General features: G+C 37.6%; 1 protein-coding gene across 8 annotated transcripts in view; it reads left to right on the forward strand.

The window, feature by feature from the left end:
* The window catches only part of ACAP2 (ArfGAP with coiled-coil, ankyrin repeat and PH domains 2), a 164,231-nt gene that overhangs the window by 129,498 nt on the left and 14,561 nt on the right, over window positions 1-20,172 (forward strand). For 5 of the 8 annotated variants that reach the window (XM_032298198.1, XM_032298200.1, XM_032298199.1 and 2 more), the window contains 12 exons: window positions 727-778; window positions 2,257-2,357; window positions 2,953-3,058; window positions 9,191-9,399; window positions 9,728-9,797; window positions 12,827-12,918; window positions 14,168-14,352; window positions 14,760-14,864; window positions 15,249-15,341; window positions 17,260-17,447; window positions 17,904-18,013; window positions 20,058-20,168. In XM_032298198.1, coding sequence (XP_032154089.1) covers window positions 727-778; window positions 2,257-2,357; window positions 2,953-3,058; window positions 9,191-9,399; window positions 9,728-9,797; window positions 12,827-12,918; window positions 14,168-14,352; window positions 14,760-14,864; window positions 15,249-15,341; window positions 17,260-17,447; window positions 17,904-18,013; window positions 20,058-20,168 — 1,422 coding nt within the window. The remainder of the gene's footprint in view (window positions 1-726; window positions 779-2,256; window positions 2,358-2,952; window positions 3,059-9,190; window positions 9,400-9,727; window positions 9,798-12,826; window positions 12,919-14,167; window positions 14,353-14,759; window positions 14,865-15,248; window positions 15,342-17,259; window positions 17,448-17,903; window positions 18,014-20,057; window positions 20,169-20,172) is intronic. The other 3 variants (XM_032298202.1, XM_032298203.1, XM_032298204.1) reach the window with 1 other exon arrangement.

The raw sequence follows: 20,172 nt of genomic DNA on the forward strand, positions 1-20,172 counted from the left end.
TCGCCCAGGCTGTGGTGCAATGCTGTTGCCCAGGCTGGAGTGCAGGAGTGCAGTGACATGACCTTGGCTCACTGCAACCTCTGCTTCCTGGGTTCAAGTGAATCTCTTGCCCCAGCCTCCCAAGTAACTGGGATTACTGGTGCCTGCCACCATGCCTGGCTAATTTTTATATTTTTTTTAGTAGAGGTGGGGTTTCACCATGTTGGTCAAGCTGGTCTCGAACTCCTGACCTCAGGTGATCCACCCATCTCAGCTTCCCAAAGTGCTGGGATTTCAGGTGTGAGCCATCATGCCCAGCCATGAGTGGATACTTGTATTCACAATATACATTTATGCCAACTCTATAAGAAAAGAAATTATTTTGGGGGAAAGAATTCAGTTATTTTTGAGGAACCTCAAAAATTATAAATTTGTACTTTAAGACAATTATTATCTGGTGATAGCAGAAAGGATAACAGCTTTTGTTAGGATGTAAATTTATGACTTGAAATTAATCAAAATGTAGTACTTTCATTTTCCTAACTTGTGGTTTTAAAAACATTTGTTCTTTACTTTCAATAGTTATCCCATATTAGAATCAGTTTCTATAAAGCAAAGCAATACAGCACACTTCTTAAAACATATTTACCACAGTGTGATTTCCAGTACTTTCTCAAATATTCATTTCTAACAACAATGGAAATAAGTTATGTTTATGAAAACTTAATCTGTTTTGTGTTTCTTTAGGCGCTGGTTTTCAATACAAAATAATCAGTTGGTTTACCAGAAAAAATTTAAGGTAGGTGTTAAGTAATAAGTGAAAACTCAGTGAGTTACAATTTCATTTATTTATCTCTTTGTTTTGGCAAGCATTGAAGTTGATAAATAATATGTGTAAAATTAATGTAATTTTTATGTTTGAGCAGGTGTAAGGGGACTCTAGGGTAGAAAATAACAACATTTAATTCTTAAAAGCAAAGTGATTCAAAATCACTTTGAATCCTGAGTTCTTAATTCCTAGGTTTGAAATGGATTTTTCTGGGTCACAGGATTTTAAAAAATGTTTTGGTAGTTTTTAAATGTTATATATTAGTTATACATACTTTTGTGGTACATGTGCTATTTTGATACTTGTATACAATGTGTAATGATCAAATCAGGGTAATTGGAGTATCCATCACCTCAAACATTTTTCTTTGTCTTGGGATCATGACAAATCTCCTCTCCTAGCTATTTTGAAATATACAACATACTTTTATTTCTTTATATGTGTCTTTCTCTAGTTCATGACAGAAGTAACACTGCCATTTCAAAGCACTATTTTGAAGATGAAAGAGACGGTGCCTTTTAAATAGTATCACAGTAGGGCCAAAGGTGATAGGACAGAATGGTTAAGAATGACATTAATTAAAATGTAAGCTGACAGTAATTTAAATAGAACCCCTTGAATATGTTAATATTGTTTTATGTGTATTCCTCAATCTTATTTTAAGGATGAGAAAGTTTTATATATTGGAAAGGCATAGTGGGATTAGTTGTGAGTTGAGAATATTAAAAATAACTAGAAACTAAAGAATCAATTAGTTAATTGATGACTTACTTTTCACCTAGTTACTTTTTATGAATAATATTCTGTAAACTGCAAATTTTAAAATATCTAGTCTCGAGGTGACACAGTATGAAATTTTACTTGCTAGTTCTGTGGTAGCAGGTTTGTATGACAAAAGTCCTTTAATCTAGCTAATTAGTTCATGGTTTCTTCTACTCCGACAAACTTGGTTTTGAATTTATATTTTTATTAAATAGTAGAAAGTGATAAAGTCTTTCTGATTCTCATAGGTGTTTTAAGAAGTTATAGCTTTCTTAATAAAATACTTAAAACTTTACTGAATAAAAGCTTGTCATTTGGAGGAAAGTAGCTTTTATTATATGTGAGTGGGGACTAGGAGAGTAACGGATATGAAAGAAGATGGAAGGAAATCCACAGAACGTTAACATTTATTGAGCATTTACTAAGTATCAAGTGTTGGACCAAGCTCTTTATATATAAACAATTTCATTTAATCTCTATATAATTTATGAGGTAGATACAATTATTAACAGGACAAAATTATCTTTATTTTTATATCTATATTTATAAACCCTATCTGTATCTAAAATAAAATATAAATCTTGAAAATTAAACCAGTTATGCCAAATAATATTTTTAAGTATCTTATTATTGGTAATTGTAAAACTTAGGTGGAAAAATATGGTAATTTTGTTTCCTTATTGTAGGATAATCCTACTGTAGTAGTTGAGGATCTCAGGCTCTGCACAGTGAAACATTGTGAAGACATAGAACGACGATTCTGCTTTGAGGTGGTCTCTCCAACAAAGTAAGTGGTTCTAAAGAATCTGTGATTTGCTTCTGTGTTTTTATAGTTTGTCTTAAAGAACTTTCCAGAGTAGAGAAATCTGCATTTTTCTGTAACTATTTGTGTTAAAAAAGAAGAACAGTTTTAACAGTAAATTTTAATAATTACTGGTTACAGATATTTATGTAACTTCTACCATTTATCATGTTCTTTCAATTCTGTAAAGGTGATTTATGTGCCCCTATGAAAACTTTTTAGCTATTATGATGAATTGAAATCATATGAGTTTCTTTGATAACTATCATTTTATATTTGTACCCAGTCAAAAAAAAATGAGTATTTGTGTGTTTATATGGTTAATTTAAGAGTTTTTTTTTTTTTTTTAATGTTCAGGGATGAGTTGTTTTGAAGAAATAATTTGTTTCACTGACACCTTAATTTCTTTGTGAACATACTTTGCCCTAAAGATACATGAAATAACACCTTTTTTTTAAACAAATTATATATTTTTTGCTAGAAAATTATTAAATAGCAAAGTAGACAAAATATAAAGCTTATAGGATTTTTTTCTTCATTAATTTACTATCTGAGAAAACAATATGTTATTTCCTTGTAGAAGTTGTATGCTCCAGGCAGATTCTGAAAAGCTGCGCCAGGCATGGATTAAGGCTGTTCAGACCAGTATTGCTACTGCTTATAGAGAGAAGGGTGATGAATCAGAGGTTAGTAGAGGTATTGGCAATACCAAATAATATATTGCCAAAAGTTCTTGATTTCAGTTGCAACATTATGTGACTATATATAACATCGTTTTTTATGGAAGATGATTTTATGTAATTGAAATGAGTTTTATTTTTAAAATCTGGATTTCTCTTTTATTTATCTTGATTTAATGTACCATTTTATTTCAGTATTTGAATCTATGTTTATTTTAATACTTGACTACATAAATCAGATTGGAATGAGGTATTTCCCTGTTAGTGTTTTTCCCCTGAAGTATTGTGCCATTTTAGTTAATTATAAAATAAAATAATGATCACGAAAGGTATTTAAAATCGAATGAATTTAAAAATGAATGGAAGCCAAAAAGGAAAGCATAATATTGTCTCTTAAAGGCTCCTTAATAAGATAAGCTGAATGTGGAAACGTACGTCATAGTCTTTCCTCAGCTTCTCAAAAAGCTTTCTCAGGACGTATTTTGGGCAAGGAAATGAGTGCGTAAAGGAGTCTTGAGAAATGGAACTCACCACTTTTGGGTCATCTGGCAGGATTGTGGCATAGGCTTAGTGATAGATAATTGTCAGGAATATGGCTAGGGGAACTAATTGCATTCTAAATTGTATTTCAAAACTTATTGTGGCCAACTTCCAGCTCCCAAGTATCGATCAAAGCAGAACTTTTTCAAGCATGGGATTGTGGTGGTTGGGGGCGGGGGACAACTACTGTGACTTGATCCAAGCAGAAAGGCATAGAGAGGAAAGGAGGAATTTGATCAGTAGTAGCCAAGTTGATGTGTACTTGTCTGGGTACAAATGATGGGAACATTGACAAAGGGCATGTTGGCAAAGATAGCCTGCAATGTCTGTCTCAAGAATTTCACTTCTCCAATCTGGACCAGTTGCTCCCTAAGCCTGCAGCATGGCTATCAGTCTGGGATTTCCTTACCAAATCATTTCTGGAGATTCTTTTATTTCCTGTATCCCATATCTTTCTCCTTCTTGACTTAAGAAAAACTTAAGTACTTTATCTAGTAGCTTCCTGAAAATGAGACATTTGTGATTCCATGCATGTCTGAAAATGTCTTGATTCTATCCTCATATTTGATTGGTAGTTTGGCTGGATATTTTTAGATTGGAAATAATCTTGAGAATTTTAACATCATTGTTTGTTTTTTTAGTTTCCAGTGTTGATGTTGGAACTTATTAATGATCTTTTGTATTTCTCCTCCAGTTTCTCAGTATTTTCTGGAATTTCTGGATTGGTATTATGATTTTCTTATTTTTGTGTTTGTGTGTGTTGTTTTGCTCTATTTTCTGGGAAATCTCAGTTAATCTTCCAAGTCTCCTTTTGAATATTTCAGTTCTGCTAGCATATATTTAATTTCCAAGAGTTTCTTTTGTCCACTAAATGTTTATAAATATAGACCTGTTCTATTTTCATGGAATCAGTGTTAGATCTGTGGTTTTAACCATCATTGCATACTATGATGTCATCACACAGGGAGCTTAAAAAACTCCCACTGGTTAGGTACCACCTCAGAATACTTGAATGGAGTTGGGACTCGGGCATCAATACTTTAACAAGCTTCCTAGGTTAGTTCCATAAACAACCAAGGTTGAGTGCCATTGTGTTAGAGGCTTCTTTGGCTATCTGATCATGATTATAAGTTAGGCACTAAAAACTTCTTTGGAAGCTTTGAGCACAAAATTAGGACTTTGTTGACTTTGACCTTTGCCTAAGTCTGGACCATTTGTTGAGGAACAACCATCATCAGGGTCTTTTTGAGTCTTTTCAGCTGGCGTGATTTCCTGTAGAAGATTCATTGATCTCCCACATAGGTGTGAGGGACTGGCTGGGAGCTAAGTGCTGGGTAGCATATCATATGTATATGTTTATTTAATCCTCTGGCTTCCACCTTTCAGGTGAAGTCTATTCAGAGACTCTTGGTTTTACTCCTCCAGAGAATAACTTCCAGTCATTGTATTTATGTGTAGAGAGCAGCCCCTAGCGGTATGGAGATGCGGAGGGACAGTAGGATTGAATGTCTTGCTTAAACAATCATTCCTCCTATTAATACTTTTGTGAATGGGTTTTGGATTCAGTGCTGTGTTCCTTGAAGTGGCTGACCCAAGTTATGCTGTATTTCTGTACTTAGCTTCCAGCTTCTCTAATTTGGTGCAAAAATATTAGCATATAGAGAAAACCTGGGAATGAACCAACATGAGTTCTGTAATATAATACTGACATTCTTTCCTTATATGATAATTACTTATTAGCTAATGCACATTACCAAACATGTTCTGGTAAAACAAATACTTCTTTCTTAAAATTTTGGAATAATCCTAAACTTACAGGGAAGTTTGTTGTTGTTGTTGTTGTTGTTGTTGTTGTTTTTTGAGACGAGTGTTGCTTTGTTGCACAGGCTGGAGTGCAGGGGCACGATCTTAGCTCACTGCAACCTCCTCCTTCCAGGTTCAAGCGATTCTCCTGCCTCAGCCTCCCCAGTAGCTAGGATTACAGGTGTGTGCTACCACGCCCGGCTAACTTCTGTATTTTTAGTAGAGATGGGGTTTCACCATCTTGGCCAGCCTGGTCTCAAACTCCTGACCTCAGGTGATCCACCCACCTTGGCCTCTCAAAGTGCTGGGATCACAGGTGTGAGCCACTGCACCCGGCCCCACAGGGAAGTTCTAAGTACTGAACAAATAACTGTTTCCCCTGAACCATTTGAGAATAAGTTTCCAACATGATGCCCCATCACTGCATCACAACTTTTTTTTTTTTTTTTTCTTTTTGAGATAGTTTCTCTGTCCTCCAGGATGGAGTACAGTGGTGCAGTCTGAGCTCACTGCAACCTTCATTTCCCGGGTTCAAGTGATTCTCATGCCTTAGTTTCCCTAGTAGCTGGGACAACAGGCATGCGCCACCACGCCTGGCTAATTTTTGTATTTTTAGTAAGGCGGGGTTTTACTATGTTGGCCAGGCTGGCCTGGAACTCCTGGCCTCCAGTGATCCAACCATGTCTGCCTCCCAAAGTGCTGGAATTACAGGTGTGAGCCATTGCACCTGGCCCGCATCATTATTTTATTTATTGATTGATTGATTGATAGACAGTGTCTCACTCTGTTGCCCAGGCTGGAATGACGTGGCACCATCTCAGCTCACTGCAACCTCTGCCTCCCGGTTCAAGCAATTCTTGTGCCTCTGCTTCCAGAGTAGCTGGGATTACAGGTGTACACCACCACACCCGGCTAATTTTTTTATTTTTAATTTTTAGTAGTGCTGGGTTTTCACCATTTGGCCAGGCTAGTCTTGAACTCCTGACCTCAGATGATCCACCCGCCTCAGCCTCCCAAAGTGCTGGGATTACAGGCATGAGCCACTGCGCTTGGCCTGTATCATTACTTTAATGAGTACCTCCCACAGCCTAGGACATTCTCCTGTATGATCATAGTATAGCCACCAATCAAGAAATGAGCTTTGATACATGACTACCATTTAATTCTCAAACATCATTCAAGTTTTAGCCATTGTCCTAGTAATGTTCTTTATGGGAAAAAGATCTAGTTTATAAGTATAGATAGCATTTAGTTGTTATGTCTTTTTAATCTCTTTTAGTCAGGGGTAGTTCCTCATTTTTACCTTGGCCTTCTTAACCTTGATAGTTTTGAAATTTATAGACTAGTTGTTTTGCAGAATGTCCCTCAATTTGGCAGGAATATTATGTAAATGATACTGTGTTCTTTTCACTTCATCCTCTCAGGGGTCACATGAATTTGACTTGTTCCCAGTGGTGGTGTTAACTTTGATCATTTGATTCAGGTGGTGGTCTAGTTGGTTTCTCTACTGTAGGAATAATCTTTTAAACTTTGTCGGTAATAAGTATTTTGTTGGGGAGGTGCTTTGGGGGGAACTTTTGGTGGAGAATGGTGTTTAGAAATCAAAATAAGTTTTTGAGTGTGTATATACATATACATATTTACATCTTTTAAAAAATGTATCTATTTATATTGAAAACCATTAGTGTGCCTGTTGGTATCTCCAGGTCTGATAGGGTTCATTGTGGTTTTCTCCTTTTCCATATAAATAATTCCTTTCTCTGTGTTGAGAAATCTGGCTCCCATTTGTCTTTAACATGTTTACTCATATGATTGATCCCCTGGTATGTAACTGATATTCTGTGTCTGTTGCCAGGGGTGGCCTCTTTCCCTGTCAGACTCTTGACACCTCACGCTAGGTGGTGCTCCTACTTTGCTGCCTTCCTCTGCCTACTCGGGCTTCCGTTTTTCTTGCTGAGCTGCCTCCCTATGCAGACATGCTCCTTACCCTGCTTGGGATCCAACAGCCTGCATATGGTTATGCTTCTGTGTCGGCGTGTTTCCCATCTAGCTTGATCCTCTCAAGAATACTGGGTATACACACTTACTTATGCATGGTCCTATCTAATGGCCGTTGAATACAGTTTTCAGGAAGGGGAAGATAAGTGCCAAATTATATTTATATTGATTCTGTACTAAAATACTGGCTTGTTAAGGTTGAAATGTTTTTGAAGTCTCACTCTGTTGCCCAGGCTGGATTACTGTGGTGCCATCTCGGCTCACTGCAATCTCCATCTACCAGGTTCAAGTGATTCTCCTTCCTCAGCCTCCCAAGTAGCTGGAATTACAGGCATGTGCCACCACGCCTGGCTAATTTTATTTGCATTTTTAGTAGAGATGGGGTTTCACCATATTGGCCAGGCTGCTCTTGAACTCCTGACCTTGTGGTCCACCCATCTTAGCCTCCCAAAGTACTGAGATTATAGGCGTGAGCCACTGTACCCGGCCTGAGATGTTTTTAAACCAGAAGACTTTTTATAGACCATATCTGTCATTGTTTAGGATCTAGGTACCATATCTTTGTATTTGGTCATTATGGCCATGTGGCGGGGTGTAGGGAGACAGAGTCTCACTCTGTTTCCCAGGCTGAAATGCAGTGATGTGATCATAGTTCACTGCAGCCTTGACCCCCTGGGCTCAAGCAATGCTCCCGCCTCAGCGTCCTGAGTAGGTGGGATTACAGGTATGTACCACTATCCCTAGCTAGTTTGTATATGTATGTATTTATGTACATGTGATGGAGTCTCATTCCGTAACCCAAGCTGGAGTGCAGTGGCATAATCTTGGTTCACGGCAACCTCCGCCTCCCAGGTTTAAGTGATTCTCCTGCCTCAGCCTCCTGAGTAGCTGGGATCACAGGCGTGTGCCATCACACCCAGCTAATGTTTTCGTATTTTTAGTAGAGACAGGGTTTCACCATGTTGGCCAGGCTGGTCTTAAACTCCTGGCTTAAAGTGATCCACCCACCTCAGCCTCCCAGAATGTTGGGATTACAGGCATGAGCCACTGTGCCCAGACGTATTATTTTTTAGAGACAGGTTCTTGTTATGTTGCCCAGGCTGATCTTGAACACCTGGACCCAAGTGATCTTCCCGCTTCAGCTTCCTAAAGTGTTAGGATTACAGGCGTAAGACACCGCACTCAGCCAAAAAAATGAACTTTTTGTTAATCAGCCATCTTTTGCTTTTCTCTTCTTTTACCTAATATACCTTGAAGTTTTAAACATTGTATGTTCTATTTTTGATTTACACTGTTGTTATAATTATGTAGTTGATCTCTTCTTTAGTATTTATATAAGCTTATACCTTTCCTAGTTACTCACTGCAGGAATTAAAATAACTAACTTTATCCTTGAGAGGTCTGAAAAAAAAATAAGTTTATTGAACACCTTGGAAAAATGTGGTATAAAACAATATGTATTTCATTCTTGAGTTTTAATAATCCCTTACCTATTTCCTCTCTCCCACCCCGCATGTTAAAATACTGTTCCCCTCTCTCTGTCCTCATTTTTTTATACATATGTTCATTGTGTCATCTATTATATATGATTTTAAATGTTTACATGTTTCTCCCCGCTAGAATAAAAGTCCAGTGATGGAAGAACCTACATCTTTTTATCCTTGCATCTCTAGTGCCTAAAGATTGCCTGGCTTATGCCCATAATAGGCATTTATTGATTGGAAGCTTTAGTTTGGAGTATGTAGTATATTCCAATCTTTTTTTTTTTTTAAAACAAGTAATTCTTAATTCTTTTAGAAGCTGGATAAGAAATCATCTCCATCCACAGGAAGCCTAGATTCTGGAAATGAGTCAAAAGAGAAATTATTGAAAGGAGAAAGTGCGCTTCAGCGGGTACAGTGTATCCCTGGCAATGCCAGCTGTTGTGACTGTGGCCTGGCAGATCCACGGTGGGCCAGCATCAACCTGGGCATCACCTTGTGTATCGAGTGCTCCGGAATTCACCGGTGGGTAGGCCTGCCCAGGTTGAGAATTTATTCTTTTGGATAAACAGAGATTGAAATGATGATGTTTCATTTGTTAGCTGGCCTTTTCTGCTTCTCTAACTAACCACCAGTGTGTGTCTTTGTACCTTTTAAGAAGTGGTTAAAATTCTGGTTTGTAAAAGCTTTTAAGGACTTTGGTTCATCATTCATTATTAAACAGAAGATGTGTTCCTATGTATGTGTGCTGAGGGCTTTATTAGAGCCTGTGTCACATTAAACAATTTGCACAGTGTGCAAATAGAAACTTGATTGTTTTTTATATTAATGCAGTCGTCTTTTTTCCACTTAGGAGTCTTGGGGTTCATTTTTCAAAAGTACGATCTTTAACTTTAGATACCTGGGAGCCGGAACTTTTAAAGGTAAAAACATATTGCTTCAAAATATTTCATATGTTCACATAAAAGTGAAAGAATTTTAGATTTCAGAATCTTGGTTTACAAATGTATGAGTTCTTCATGCTAACAAGGTATGCTAACTAAATTGTATCGAAACACATCTGAAGCTATTTTGACAAATCTGGTGTTTCCATAATAAGTTTGAAAAATTGCTACGTTTATATATAGCACTCTTAACTCTGAGTTAGTTCACTCTTCTTTTTTTCCCTTGAGACAAGGTCTTGCTCCCTTGCCCAGGCTGTGTAGTGATGCCATCACAGCTTACTACAGCTTGACCTCCTTGGCTCAAGGGATCCTCCTACCTCAGCCTCCCGAATAATTGGGACCATAGATGCACGCCACCATGCCTGGCTAATTTTTGTGTTTTTTTGTAGAGACAAGGTTTCACCATGTTGCCCACACTGGTCTTGTACTACTGGGCTCAAGCAATCCATCTACTTTGGCCTCCCAAAATGCTGGAACTCTAGGTGTGAGCCACTACCCTTGGTCCAGTTCAGATTCTATGCCTTAACTTTAATTTTTTCTAATTAGATTCTTAATAAATATATAAGAGATCTATTGCCACACTAAGCTTCATAATGGATTGGTAAAGCTTTTGACACCATCGGGTTGTTTTAGCAGGTTTACATTTGTCAGGTTAGGAGTCATCAAACCAAGTCATCCTTTTTCCCCTGTGTCTAAGAATTTACATCTATGAAAATGTCATAAATAATTTTAGACCCCTATGGGTTTCTGATAAGATTTACAAAATTCAAAATAGTTAATAGTATAATCCTTTTAATTACTGCCACCTAGTTTACCATATTGTAGAAAACAGATGAATTTAAGGGTTGGAGTATATACTCATTTATTTCTGGCTGAAAATTGTGACCGGGTGCTGTGGCTCACACCAGTAATCCCAGCACTTTGGGAGGCCGAGGTGGGCGGGTCACTTGAGGTCAGGAGTTTGAGACCAGCCTGACTAACGTGATGAAACCTTGTCTGTACTAAAAATACAAAAATTAGCCAGGTGTGGTGGCACGCACCTGTAATCCCAGCTCCTTGGGAGGCTGAGGCAGGAAAATTGCTTGGGATATTTAAAAAAAAATTTTTTTTTTGAGACAGAGTTTCACTCTTGTCACCCAGGCTGTAATGCAGTGGTGTGATCTTGGCTAACTGCAACCTCTACCTCCTGGGTTCAAGCGATTCTTCTGCCTCAGCCTCCTGAGTAATTTCTTTTTGTAGAGATGGGGTTTCACCATTTTGCCATGGCTAGTCTTGAACTCCAGGCCTCAAGTGATCCCCCTACCTTGGCCTCCCAAAGCAGCATGAGCCACCGCATCCAGCCAGTTTTTTCAAATCCTTAACCAACTTTCTTAGCATCAATAATTGAAAAATCCTTTCTTTTCCCATCATTTTCTTATTTTTCCTTTGCCTTATATTAAATTGCTTGTAAATAAGGTTGATTTCTGTATGCTACTAATCTTAGGCAGTGATGTCTCACAGTACCAGTGCAGATTTTAAAGAAGACTTTATAATAATTAGTATCTTTACTTTAAAAATGAAAAATATGCTGTATAAAACTAGAAATAATAATTGCTCAAGGAGGAATTAGCACATTTAAGATTTATAAGAGGTAGCTGGGCTATGGGACGAGGGGAAAGGAAGTGATAGGGAGAGATAATGGAAACAAGAAATGGAAGTGACAGAAAAGGGATGTCACAGAAATAATGGAACCTCAAAAGGGCTCATGGTTAAGGAAAAGGAGAGAGGCCGGTGCGGTGGCTCACGCCGGTAATCCTAGCACTTTGGGAGGTTGAGGCAGGTGGATCACTTGAGGTCAGGAATTGGAGACCATCCTGACCAACATGGTGAAACCCTGTCTCTACTAAAAATACAAAAACTAGCTGAACGTGGTGGTGGGCATCTGTAATCCCAGTTACTTGGGAGGTTGAGGCAGGAGAACTGCTTGAACCTGGGATGTGGACATTGCAGTGAGCCAAGATCACGCCACTGCATTCCAGCCTGGGCGATAGAGTGAGACTCTGTCTCAAGGAAAAGGAGAGAAAGGGAAAACATTCCCTCCTGCCTACGTAGCGTACACTTTAAGAGAGTGCCCTTCCGAAACTTCATTCCTGTTGTTGGGTCCAGATAACATTTTAATCCTCTTGCTATCTCATCCCAGGCCTTGCTGGCTCCCACCAACTCACATGTCCCAACACTTTAACCTCTATTCTCTACATTCTGGTCATGCTGTCTTTTAATGTATATTAGTGTCGCTTTTACTTGATTATGATTTCTCTGGGCAATGGTTTGGGTGAGCTGCATCCTGGTAAAAATGTTTGTTTTGTGGTCAAGCCTGGAATTGGGCATAACTAGAAACAATAAGATTAGCCAAGAAGGTACAGATATAATTTATTAGTGAGGCAAGGAGAGCTTGAACGGAATTAAAGAGGTAACAGATGGAAAGGAAAATCTGAAATAATTTGGAATATATAACTAGGAATTGTTATCTGAATACAGAACCCAACCCAAAGAGAGGTCAGAGTTTAAAAATAAATTCCAGAAAGTGGTACATTTGATAGATTTGCATATTTCTAGAAACTAGATGTGAAAACTGAAAAGAATAGATACTTAATTTTTAACTTACTGTCCCAAGACTGGCTAGTACTTACTATACCTTACTGTATAGGAATGCTTTGTTGTCATACTTCTTGTCTTAGATATAATAGTTGTGATATGTGACTAGATAGATACATAGATAGATATGTAGAGAGATAGAATGACTCTGGTAGGGGTGATAATCTTCTAGGGGAGGTAGTCTGGTGAAGAACAGCAAAGTGATAATATTACTAAGTTCTTGTCTCATTTTGTTTTAACATGAAACTTCTTTGTAGAATAAGCAGCTGCAGAATATGCAAGAGAATTAGTTAACTGTACTTGCTTTAAGGACTTTTAAATTTTGGCTTATTTTAAGGTCTTTGTAGCTTATTTTTCTATTTTTCTGCCAATAGCTTATGTGTGAGTTGGGAAATGATGTTATAAATCGAGTTTATGAAGCTAACGTGGAAAAAATGGGAATAAAGAAACCACAACCAGGACAAAGGTACTATTTCAGTTGTCTTAATGTAATACCTTTTCCCTCCTAATTAGGAATATAGCTATGATTTTATTTCACTGTAGTAATTGATATATAACACTGAGACAGTGTTTAGAAGCAGCCATTACTACTTTGTTCAAATGTGGCTCTTTCTTGGGTATATTAATTAGATAATTGTATTGAACAGATAATAGTGTCCAGAGTAGAGAGAATCTTAAAAACTGGGGATCTGCACAGGAATGTAGAAACCCTTAGTAGTTAGTTAAAGTAGACCGAAGTTCTGTTCATGGTAACATTTAAAAAGGGATAATTTATTCATTAATGTCTCTAAGGATCAAATTTCTGCTACCTACAGTGAATAATTTTACATTGTTCGTACTTAATTTGGCAAAGATTTGTTACTCACATAGTTTATGCATGGCATTATGATATTGAAGAACTGATGATGCAAAGTGTGCCTCTGGAAGGGGAGAGTACCTGATTGCTTGTGTTTGAAGTTATTGTTCCAATTCTGTATAAGGAGGCTCATTGAATGAAGTGGTTAAAAGTTGGTACCGTCTCTACTAAAAATACAAAAATTAGCTGGACATGGTGGACACCTGTAATCCCAGCTACTCAGGAGGATGAGGCAGGAGAATGGCTTGAACCTGGGAGGCGGATGTTGCAGTGAGCTGACATGGTGGCATTGCACTCCATCCTGGGCGACAGAGCACGACTCTGTCTCCAAAAAAATATATATATATATATATATGTATACAGAACAGATATGGCATTTTATGATGGTATCATAAATCAGAAGTTTAAAATATATATTATTAAATTAACAATGCTGTGTTGTTTTAAAGTAGTCTTCTGAAAAATTGTGGCCACCAGTATTGCCAGTTCAGTATGTGAAATTATTTCTTTGAGCAAAAATGAAAATAAAGTTACTTTCTATAAATTTTTACTTTTTTTTTCTGGTGATGTTTTTGATTCTGCAAAAAGCATGAGAGGAGTATAGAAATGAATAGCACAGAAAATAAGAGAATGGAAGAGTACCATGTTAATACTTGTGATTTTTAGTTAGGTTATTATTTGTGTTTCACTTGAGTGCGAAATCGTAGTTCATTAAATATTTGAAAGGAAAACATATAATGTCACAGATTGAGTTTTAACTAGTATTACATTCAGTGACTTTGTTTGAATATATTCAATATATAATGGCTTTTTTGCTAAGAGATTAAACAAAACATCATGACATTTTTATGTATACCAGACAGGAGAAGGAGGCATATATCAGAGCAAAATATGTGGAGAGGAAATTTGTGGATAAATCTTCTATATTATCATCACCTCCTGATCAGGAAAAAAAGTTTGTCTCTAAAAGTTCTGAAGAAAAGAGGCTGAGCATTTCTAAATTTGGGCCAGGTGACCAAGTCAGAGCATCTGCCCAAAGTTCAGGTATCACAAACTTTCTTATTGTGTCTATAACTACTTTCTTAAGCCGAAGTCACTTTTATAATCCCTGAGCTAGTAGCCATTGTCAGTTTTTTAACTGTTAAAAACCTGTTCCCTTCTACATATTCTAAGGAAAACTGAATTTCTGTGTCTTTAAAACAGTTAAATTTAAACAGTGCCGTAATATTTCACCTTTCTAGGTCATATGTATATTCTAAGGAATAAAACTGCTTAAAATGCAAGGGGAGATGGGAATTATAAACCTGTGATTCCAAAAGCCCTAAATATCCGATTAACTACCTGATTTCCTTCCTATTTTTTCCTCCTAAATTTTTTCCCAGTAACGTTTCTTCCTGCCCTTTTCCCCTCTTATGGCCTGCTTTGTGCTTTGCTAACTTGCATGTCCCCAGTGATTGCTGTAAATAGCGACGAGGCCAGGCGGGAGTCTCTGTTTTGTCCTGATGAGCTAGATTCACTCTTCTCCTACTTTGATACTTCTTCAAAACTGCGTAGTAGTAAGTACTACTCTTGTGGAGCATTCCAAGTCTGTGCCAGTGGTCATTGTGCGGTGTGGCCATTTCTCTAGATGTTACCCATTGTCTCAGAATTACACATTACTTACAGTCGTATAATAAATTAAGCTCTTACTATCCCTGACATATTAGGGGGTAATGAAATGTGTAACAACTCTGAAAATAAGTTTATTTTCAGGTTTTGTGATTGATTTTTATCTCAATAAGCTAAGTGTTCAAAAAGGTTAAAATTATATTAAATGCATTCTACTCGTGGTGCCTGAGTTCATGTTGATGTGTAAGGGCTCATTTTAAAACCTTGTTTGTGGGAGATTGTTTTATAAATGGCATGAACTTTAATCATTAGTCAATTTTTCTTTAAAACAGTCAAAAGTAATGACAGTGGAATCCAGCAGAGCTCTGATGATGGAAGAGAATCTTTACCCTCCACAGTATCAGCCAATAGTTTATATGAGCCTGGTGAGTTCTGATGAAACTCAGTGTTAATTGGTTTTGTTTGCTGAAAAATGCGTGTGGTAAATGTCTACTCCGTTAAATATTTTAAAGGAAGGGGTTAGTCTTTTAGAAGGTACTATGGGAAGAGTAATACTCTTTTTTTTTTTCTTTTTTTTTTGGGACGGAGTTTCGCTCTTGTTACCCAGGCTGGAGTGCAATGGCACGATCTCGGCTCACCGCAACCTCCGCCTCCTGGGTTCAGGCAATTCTCCTGCCTCAGCCTCCTGAGCAGCTGGGACCACAGGCACGCTCCACCATGCCCAGCTAATTTTTTTTTGCATTTTTAGTAGAGACGGGGTTTCACCGTGCCGACCAGGATGGTCTCGATCTCTTGACCTCGTGATCCACCTGCCTCGGCCTCCCAAAGTGCTGGGATTACAGGCTTGAGCCACCGCGCCCGGCAGAGTAATACTCTTAAATGAGAAAGCAGCTGTTTCTTCATATTTGGAAATTCTGTCCTAGTTATACACTGTTTATACATTCTTTTTTTTTTTTTTGAGTCTCGCTCTGTTGTCCAGGCTGGAATCAATGGCTCCATCTTGGCTCACTGCAACTTTCACCTTTCCACTTTCTGGGTTCACGCAGTTCTCCTACTTAGCCTCCTGAGTAGCTAGCCGGGTTACAGGTGTCTGCCACCACACCCAGCTAATTTTTGTATTTTTAGTAGAGATGGGGTTTCACCATGTTGGCCAGGCTGGTCTTGAACTCTTGACCTCAAGTGTTCCACCTGCCTCAGCCTCCGAAAGTGCCAGGATTACAGGTGTCAGCCAGCATGCCTGATCCTTAGTTGTATATTCTTTCAAGCCTCATGGTATGTTCTAAAAGTGCCTTACCAATTGCCAAGGATAATTTTTAATCCACATGAACTGTATGTCTTGCTATCCTTTATCTTTCCTTGTGGCTATCCTATCAGCAGAAAGAGAACAGCAACCTCTTCCCCATTAGATTTTTGTTTTGACTTGTGCTTTATATCTTTATTCTCCCCTCCATGATTTCAGTGATTTTGGTTCTGCAGAGTACTCAGGGGAGTAAGCACTCTTCAAAATTTGAAGTGTTTATAGTGCAAATTGGGGTGGTACTAGACCATCCTAGGAATGAAGTGAGATTTGGTCTAGTAGTAAAAGTTTTTATGAATTCTTGCTGCTTCTTGAGTCCAAACATTTAGGAATATACTCAATTACTCAGTTTTAATCTAGTACAGAATAATTAACCTGTCCATTGGAGACTGGCAAGAACAGAAAGCCCTGGCATATCAGTTATAGTCTTTATGGGATGGGAGAAGGTTGAATGTTGGGGAATATCTATATGAAAATCTCCCATAAACTCTTTATGATAGATTAATGGTTTCTTATGTCATAGCTTTATTTTTTAAAATTGGGACAAAATTTACCATCTTAACCTTTTTTTTTTTTTTGGAGACCAAGTCTCACTCTATTGCCCAGGCTGGAGTTCAGTGATACAGTCTTGGCTCACTGCAGTCTCCGCCTCCTGGGTTCAAGCGATGCTCCTGCTTCAGTCTCTTGGGTAGATGGGATTATAGGCACCCGCTACCATGCCTGGCTAATTTTTGTATTTTCAGTAGAGATGGAGTTTCACCATATTGGCCAGGCTGGCTTCAAACTCCTGACCTCAAGTGATCCACCCGCCTGGCTTCTCAAAGTGCTGGGATGACAGGTGTGAGCCACCACGTGCAGCCCATCTTAACCATTTTTAAGTGTACAGTTTAGTCGCATTAAGTATAGTCACATTATTGTGCCACCATTACCGCCATTCATCCACAGAACTCTAAAATCTTGCAAAACTGAAACTCTGCCTATTAAACAATTTTTTCTTTCCCTGCCAAGAGCTCATTTTTAATGATGTATTTGTGTTTGCTTTTCAGAAGGAGAAAGGCAAGATTCTTCTGTGTTTATTGACTCTAAACATCTTAATCCAGGGCTTCAGCTTTATAGGGCTTCATATGAAAAAAACCTTCCTAAAATGGCTGAGGCTTTGGCTCACGGCGCAGATGTGAACTGGGCTAATTCCGAGGAAAACAAAGCAACACCACTTATTCAGGCTGTGTTAGGGGTATGCATTTATACAATGACATTTTCAGTGACAATCAAATATATAAAAAAAATCATGATATGTTCTGAACTGGCATTAGTATTATCTTTGCTTCAAGAGATCGATTGGAAAATGGAAGGAGCCTCTGTGCTATTAATAGTGAGTGGCTTCTTAGCATCACTTTGATTGTTTCAGCAGTTTTTTTTGCAGTGGAAGAGAATTCTGACGATGAGAATACATAGTGTGTTTTGGTAGTTCACAAACTGCAAATGGATCTCTATTAGAAGCAGTTCTTGAGAAGAAAATAATATAATTTATAATTTCTTTGCTTTGGCTGAGGGAATATTTTTTTCTTTTGGAGAGAATGGAAATGCTATTTGAGTAAAGTAAAGAAAACTAATTGTTTTTAAAAAGAAATGTATTATTGTTTCTTGTTATTTGCTTTTGTATATAGTTATCCTCTTTTTTTCCTTTAAGGGTTCTTTGGTGACATGTGAGTTCCTCCTACAGAATGGTGCTAATGTGAACCAAAGAGATGTCCAGGGGCGGGGACCATTGCACCATGCCACCGTCTTAGGGCACACAGGGTAACTGTAGTGCTTTCATATTTAAGGAGATTTTTATTTGAAAAATTATTTTAAATTAATGTTTTAGTTTTTCTCAGGTAAATGTTTTTAGGTAGAGTTTGTAAAGAGATGTGTTCCATGACTTATTTTGTCATGATGGAATTGTCAAGCTGCTATTGGTTTTCAGTTATGAAAAATTTCAAGGCCTACTTTGACCTTAACTTGTCATTAAATAGATCCATTTTAGTACTTCCTTTGTTACTGAAATTGTGGTGATTTTTGTCAGACAACTTAAGCCTATGTTTTTGTTTATTTATGGATGTACATTTTTTCCATAACGTGTACAATAACCTATTTAAGGATAATTTTGTAACTTTGCATGTTTAGTTTTTCTACAGGATAGCTAAACTCAAATTCTAAACTAAATTCTTACTTTGGGTTATTGATGTTGTGTCTTTTGGAGTGATAGTAAGATTCACAGAACAATAAAGCCTTGAAAATGGACTTTCTGTTATAAGAAAGTATAAATGAAAGAAAAATGCTGGCCTTACATGAAAAGTTTGTGTCTTAGACGATTGTTTCTTAATAAGACATCACAGGGTATCTGATTATTACGTGGAGATAAGCAACAAGCTCTTATTTAAAATGTTTTAAAATAGCGTCTTCATTTATTTAGAGACAGGGTCTCATGCTGTTGCCCAAGCTGGAGTGCAGTGGTGTTATCATAGCTCACTACAGCCTTGCCCTGGTAGCTGGGGTTATAGGCATGAGCCACTGTGTCTGGCTATTTTTATTTTTTATTTTAAATTATTTATTATTATTATTTTGAGCTGTAGTCTTGCTCTGTTACCCAGGCTGGAGTACAGTGGCACCATCTCAGCTCACTGCAACCTCCGCCTCCTGGAATCAAGCTATTCTCCTGCCTCCGCCTCCTGAGTAACTGGGATTACAGGCGCACATCACCACGCCTGACTAATTTTTTTGTATTTTTAGTAGAGATGAGGTTTCATCATGTTGGGCAGGCTGGTCTTGAACTCCAGACCTCAGGTGATCTGCCCACTTTGGCCTCCTAAAGTGCAGGGATTACAGACGTGAGCCACCGTGCCTGGCCACGTCTGGCTATTTTTATCATGGCTTGTTTTCTTCTATCAGCAAAGAGATTCAGTCCAATTACTTCATCATTAAAACTGTCTACATTTAAAAAGGGTAGTATTTAAGGTAGTACTTAACTTTGTATTTTCTTTTTTTAAGAGATGGGAGTCTCACTATATTGCTCAGGTTGGAGTGTAGTGCCTGTTCATAGGCACATTCATAGCTCACTACAGGCTTGAATTCCTGGGCTCGGGCTCTTCATGCCTCAGCTTCCCAAGTGGCTGGGACTATAGGCATGCACCATCCCTTCTGGCTAAAGTTTTAATTTTTGTAGAGATAGGGTGTTGCTCAGGCTGGTCTCGAACTTCTGACTTCAAGTCATCCCCCTCCCTCTGCCTTCTGGGTAGATGAGATTATAGGTGCTTACCTTCTCTAGCCATTATTTTCTTCTTAAACTATCAAAATTCTTTCCATTTTATTTCATGGACTCCATTTAGTCATTATTTCATATCTTAAAATTTTTCTCAGTTTATTCACATCATGAATATTTTTGAGAACAGCAAGCAGATTACTTCTCATTCTTTGCCCTTGTATTATCATTATTATGAAGTTTACTTTGCTTTGGCTTTCTTCATTTTCAAATAATGACATTGGGTGATCTTTTTTTCATTTAGGTTTATAGATACCTGTCCACATCTTTTTATGATATTCTTTGAGGGTAGGGACCACAACTTATATATCAACCATGCTATCTAATAGCACCAGATTAAGTAAGATAACGTATGCAAAAATACACTGAGACTTGTAAACTGTTGATCTTGATAAATATTTATTAGTAGTGTTCAATTAATATTTGTAGAATGAAGAATTTCCTAATGAAAATGTTATTGCTTTAGGTAGTACTTTTTTAAAAGATGAATACTAATTTTTTTTCTTACTTGCAATATCTCAAAAATGCTGTTTTCTTAAACAGGCAGGTATGTTTATTCCTAAAACGAGGTGCCAATCAACATGCCACTGATGAAGAAGGGAAAGACCCTTTGAGCATAGCTGTGGAAGCAGCCAATGCTGATATAGTAACCTTGTAA

This window comes from Sapajus apella, unplaced genomic scaffold, assembly GCF_009761245.1.
Source record: "Sapajus apella isolate SASKATOON/1434 unplaced genomic scaffold, GSC_monkey_1.0 scaffold38, whole genome shotgun sequence".
NCBI classification, from domain to species: Eukaryota; Metazoa; Chordata; class Mammalia; order Primates; family Cebidae; genus Sapajus; species Sapajus apella.